The sequence below is a fragment of the Anoplopoma fimbria genome, chromosome 13 (assembly GCF_027596085.1).
Source record: "Anoplopoma fimbria isolate UVic2021 breed Golden Eagle Sablefish chromosome 13, Afim_UVic_2022, whole genome shotgun sequence".
Classification (NCBI taxonomy): domain Eukaryota; kingdom Metazoa; phylum Chordata; class Actinopteri; order Perciformes; family Anoplopomatidae; genus Anoplopoma; species Anoplopoma fimbria.
Genome location: NC_072461.1, coordinates 16,268,821 through 16,274,653, shown reverse-complemented (window position 1 = coordinate 16,274,653; position 5,833 = coordinate 16,268,821). Strand labels below are relative to the sequence as shown.

General features: G+C 38.2%; 1 protein-coding gene across 1 annotated transcript; it reads right to left on the bottom strand.

Annotated features, from left to right (window-relative positions):
• Positions 1 to 1,470: 1,470 nt before the first annotated feature.
• Positions 1,471 to 4,930, bottom strand: tmem230b (transmembrane protein 230b). The gene is made up of 3 exons (XM_054611060.1): positions 4,580 to 4,930; positions 2,381 to 2,503; positions 1,471 to 2,216 (listed from the first exon to the last, which is right to left on the bottom strand). The coding sequence occupies exons 1-3, from the start codon at positions 4,673 to 4,675 to the stop codon at positions 2,076 to 2,078; spliced, it is 360 nt and encodes a 119-aa protein (XP_054467035.1). The 5' UTR covers positions 4,676 to 4,930; the 3' UTR covers positions 1,471 to 2,075.
• Positions 4,931 to 5,833: the final 903 nt, after the last annotated feature.

Below are 5,833 nucleotides of genomic sequence, written 5' to 3'. Positions count from 1 at the left end.
CAGTCACACTGGGCTCAGGGAAACTGTGATGGACATTTGACATAATTTAAAAGACTACATGAATTTTAGATAACTGCCAAAATGAACAACATATTAATCAATAAAGGCCTTTAAAAAAAGAGGTATTTAAGATCAGGTGTAAATTCTACATGAATATAAAAGGTTGTATTAGCTCAGAGGGAGTCAAGGTGTGAGTTTTTAAGGGGTTCAGAAGAAGATAGGCGGTTTTAGCCCATGACAATGTGTCCTTGAGTACTTAACCAAAAATTGCTCCTGATGCCGGTGCCATCGGTGTATGAATGGGTGTGAATGATATGTAGTGTAAAAGCACTTTAAGTGGTCAAAAGACTAGAAAGTCACTATACAAATAGTCCTTTTACCATCCATTTATAATTTGGACTGAAATCCATTTAGCTGCTTTTTGCTAAAGAGAACGGAGCCATCGTCAATATCATCAGTAACTTGTGCTTTTCCTGCTATGACAATTTACGACTACTTTTACAATTTACTTCATTGCAGCCCTAACCTAAAATGAATGAAAAATTGCTGTATGTTTCCAATACCTAGATTCACATTTTTATCGAGAGACAAACTATTTTATTTTGAAGTTGGAATAACCAACCTCCGTTAGTGCGCCCCCTGCCTGTGTGTGGCTTGATGCTACTGGTACTTAAGCGCCTCAGACAAAAGCGCCTTTTCGTGGGAAAGACTTGGGGACCGCAACAAAAGGCAAACACACACACCTAAAGTACACATTTGACTCAGAACCACGTCTTTTGTGGATGTTTCTCTGAGGTGAGCCACTCTACTGTCATATAGTAGTAGCATAATGGGATGTGGTCTGTTGGGTTATTGGGACACACCAGGACAACTTGCTCTGCCTTGTTTACACCAAAGTTTAAAATAACCAATCAAGTGCTGAAGATCATGACTCCAAGTGGACCCTGTTAAATTACTATAATATTCATGAATGAAGTACTACACCTTGCAGTACTTATTATCCCTTATTTCATGACATTATACTGCCACCTGTCGGCCTGTATGGTAATAATTAATTTAAATAAAATCTTAGACAGCACCCATTACATTACATTATCCTGTCAAGCACAATGATGTCAAAATTGGTAAACTTATGTAGTAGATAAGAGGAGGAGATGTTTTTGACGAAGTTAAAAAATATATATCAGGTTTTATAGCTTGCGTACTTCCTATCTGATCTCTCTAGCAAGGTGCACCATATGGAGATCAAAGGATTGGCATTAATCACATGAAATCCTCCAAGAAAGAAGTACTCTGTGCAGTAAGGAAGAATAAACTGGCGGGTAATGGAAACTGTTTGATAACATATTGATCACAGTGTGGACAAACCAATATTGCCTTTTATTAAATTACCAGTTATCTGCCAGACAAATATACAAAGATGTATGACGCAGGTAAATCACTTAGCCTATAGCCTGAAATATTTCAACACTTCTATCCTAATTATCCTGTTAATTAATTCACTACAAACCAGTTCCATGAGTTGTCTCTACCCCTTGAATAGGCAGGTGGATCGCCTCAAATTTAGGAACCCACTGAATACAATTTCAGTTTTTTTTATGTGGCATGAAAAAGAAATTAATTTTGAGAATTGGCTCGACTTGTGTCTAGAATAATCAGTCCTGTTTCAGTGCAAAAGTAGCCACATGGTTGAATTCTTCTAAGTACTGTACTATGAGCTAAAATGTTGGACCAACTCAGTGTGAAGTTATTGTTTTTACGCTATAGAAGATCTCAAGGATACAAATTACAAACAAATAAGAGATACCCATAAAATTACAGTTTTATTAATTTACTCAGCTAACAAAACAAATATACAAATCAAACAATGTCCGATACTGATTTGGCTTCATAACAGCAGGCTGGCACCAACTACTCGGCATATAACCCTATGACATCAAAATCATCAAGATTCATATGAAGGTAGTTTTACAGAATCTATTTAAGCCCATTTTCTTTCAAAAATGTCAGTGCCTTTAAATTAGCAAAAGCAGAATATTAAGAGTGTATACGAGTACAAAGCTGAAGCCGAGGTGTCAGTCATCAAAGTCCGGGATATCATCATAGGAGTAGCCCCGGTAGCCCTTCGATGCATAGTAAGCTATTCGTAGGTGGTAAATTCCAGGGAGGAAGACCAGGATCCCAATGATAAGGACAGGCACAGTTCGGTCTGAGTGCTGAAAGAGAAAAAATATGAATTTTGAATAAAGTCAAATTATTGTTCGTATTGTAAAAAACTGTGCCTTTGATGATTATAAATGTCTGTAAAGCGTCTTTGAGAACTTTGAAACGCGCTCTATAAATAAAATGTATTATTATTTATTATTATACAAGTACTCACAGTGACTCCAAAGTATCCAGCCAGCAGAAGGGAGCCAATGATGATTAACAGAGAGCCGATTAAGAAGAGGACTGTGGCTAGTGCTATGGCTTTGTATGGGACTTTGGGTGGGCTCCTTTTGAACTGCAGGGGAGGTAAAATATTTAATTAAAAACACTTTTCTCTGACACAGCAGGCTTTGTGTGGCAATGCCTGTTTTCCCATTCATGTACTGAACTGACCAGTCAAAATAAGTCTAACTGGTTGACAGATATTATATTTTAGAGGTAGCTGACTGACTGTGTGAGCCATGAAACTGTCATGTTACATTATGTGTTTGAAGATTTGTTGTTGGTTATGCATTGCATTCCTTGTGACAAAGCTACTTATGTGTATTTAAAGGGTGACCGAACAATTTTACACACAACGGTCAATTTATTAGACATGCAAATAAAACACCCATGACCATATGTTGCTCTGGTGTTGGAATACAATATATAAAATACATTAATTTTGTGTCTACTACTTTATATTATTATTCTAGTAATACATGTAGTTATAAAATGCAGCTTTCTCTTTTCTTCTTGTGTGAGTGAGCTACGCAAAACACAGTAAACTAAATACATACAGCAGGTAAAATAAGTATTGAACACATCACCATTTGTCTCAGTAAATATCTTTCTAAAGGTGCTATTGACATGAAATTTTCACCAGATGTCGTTAACAACCCAAGTAATCCATACATACAAAGAAAACCAAACAAATAAGTTCAGAAATTAAGTTATGTGTAATAAAATGGAATGACACAGGGAAAAAGTATTGAACACATGAAGAAAGGCATGGAAAGCCAAGACTCCAGCTGAAATCTATCAGTAATTAGAAAGCAATCCTGCCCCTTGTCAGTGCAAATTAATATCAGCTGGTTCAGTCCCAACTGATGGCCTATAAAAAGGTGTCTCATTACCAAGGTGTCACACAAGAAACATCTCATGATGGGTAAAAGCAAAGAGCTCTCTCAAGACCTTCTCAACCTTATTGTTGCAAAACATACTGATGGCATTGGTTACAGAAGGATTTCTAAACTTCTGAATGTTCCAGTGAGCACTGTTGGGGCAATAATCAGGAAGTGGAAAGAGCATCATTTCACCATAAACCGGCCACGACCAGGTGCTCCTCGCAAGATTTCTGACAGAGGAGTGAAAAGAATTATCAGAAGAGTTGTCCAAGAGCCAAGGACCACTTGTGGAGAGCTTCAGAAAGACCTGGAATTAGCAGGTACAATTGTTTTAACGAAAACAATAAGTAATGCACTCAACCGCCGTGGCCTGTATGCACGCTCACCACGCAAGACTCCATTGCTGAAGAAAAAGCATGTTGAAGCTCTTTTAAAGTTCACTGCACAACATTTAGACAAGCCTGTGAAATACTGGGAGAATATAGTCTGGTCAGATGAGACCAACATTTAACTCTTTGGATGCCATAATATACACCATGTTTGGAGGTCAAATGGCACTGCACATCACCCCCAAAACACCATACCAACAGTGAAGTTTGGAGGTGGGAACATCATGGTGTGGGGCTGTTTTTCAGCATACGGCACTGGCAAACATCATATAATTGAATGAAGAACAAAAATCTGCTGCCATCTACCAGGATGATGAAGATGAAACGAGGGTGGACATTTCAGCAAGACTATGATCCCAAACACACAGCCAAGGAAACTCTCAATTGGTTTCAGAGAAAGAAAATAAAGCTGCTAGAATGGCCCAGCCAATCACCTGACTTGAATCCAACAGAAAATCTATGGAAAGAACTAAAGATCAGAGTTCATAGAAGAGGCCCACAGAACCTTCAAGATTTGAAGACTGTTTGTGTGGAAGAATGGGCCAAAATCACACCTGAGCAATGCATGCAACTAGTTTCTCCATACAGGAGGCGTCTTGAAGCTGTCATTACCAACAAAGGCTTTTGTACCAAGTATTAAATACATTTCAGTAAGCGTGATGAATACTTTTTCCCTGTCAATCCATTTTATTACACATAACTTAATTTCTGAACTTATTTGTTTGGTTTTCTTTGTATGTATGGATTACTTGGGTTGTTACCGACATCTGGTGAAAATTTCATGTCAATAGCACCTTTTAGAAATATATTTACTGAGACAAATGGTGACCTGTTCAATACTTATTTTACCCGCTGTGTATACACGAGTAGACTAACCTGTAGATCAGTGTAGCCTTCATCATCAGCGGCCAACCTGGAGTACCTAACTCTGCTGTTAGGGATCTCGTCGGACACGAGGTTACGAGCGGGCATCTTCTTTATCTGCTGAACACACTACGGAGCCTGCTCACAGTTTGTTTATGTGTTTCAATAATGAAGAAGCAGCTTCGGCTACAGAAGCATGATCGACACCATCATCACTCACGAGCTGTCGGTGCCAAAACAAGTGAAATCTTACACCAGATCCGATGTACGGCCCGTTATTGTTACCTTAAACTAGTCCTGAGAAGAGATCACAGCGAGGTGTTATCTGTTATCGTCTATCATGTGTCTTCCGTGTTCTCGCCTAGGTCTGAAATACGCATGCGCACACCGATGAATCTGAGAGTTGCACCGCTCCATTTCCACCACAAGAGGGCACTGTCGAGTCTTGTCGTGTGCAAACGACCAGGTCACAGAGAGCAGCAGCCTGACACTCCGGTGTCGAGATTCATGTCTTTGTGAGGATGTTCATTTCCTGAGATGTTCTCCCAGGCCCGCTTTATAATCACGCTGTGTTCCCTGAGGATAAGGTTTCTGTCTCGGCTGCAGATTTTTGATACACATAACAGTCCTCCTCTGGAGGCTGTTTTAAGCCAGGGATCCAATCTTGTATATTCACTATATCTATTTCACATAGCCTATTTGCATGGACATTTTCAAAGAAAAATGAAAAAAAGAAGCATTGGTACAGTCTACCAGATCAAAACCACATATTATTTATCCAAACAACTAAATCTAAATCTGATACATTTCTACAAAAATGATACAAAAATAAAAAGTCTGTTTGATTTACATTATCTATCAAAATAAGTCACGATTCCATACTATTAATTGCTAAATCTAGCTGTTTTTTATTTTGAATAGAAACATTTGATCCTTGAGATATTGACTATGGGAGGAACACCTTTAAATGTTAGTGTATATTATATTATATTATATAATCTCTGCCAGATGTTGTCGTCTTTCTATTCATGCACAGCAATGATGTGTCCTGTGAATGACTGACCTTGAAATGGACAAAACGCAAAAAGAAATGACATTTGCTGACAATTCCCCTGAAATTAATAATTTAAGATGATTTGGTATTCAGGTAGCTGTCTTTTTTCCAATTTTTTTCAAATTGTATATTTCACATTACCCTGATGGTCTGTGGAAAATGAAACTGTCACATAGACAAATATACTCTCTCCTGCAGGCAGAATTCAGATA

What these genes read in the sequence shown, in the direction of transcription:
- tmem230b (XM_054611060.1), bottom strand. Translation starts at nt 4,675, where the DNA reads ATGCCCGCTCGTAACCTCGTGTCCGACGAGATCCCTAACAGCAGAGTT. An exon ending in AAGGCTACACTGATCTACAG is followed by an intron (nt 2,504 to 4,579) that starts GTTAGTCTACTC and finishes CCTCCCCTGCAG; the next exon opens with TTCAAAAGGAGCCCACCCAA. An exon ending in CTGGATACTTTGGAGTCACT is followed by an intron (nt 2,217 to 2,380) that starts GTGAGTACTTGT and finishes TTTCTCTTTCAG; the next exon opens with CACTCAGACCGAACTGTGCC.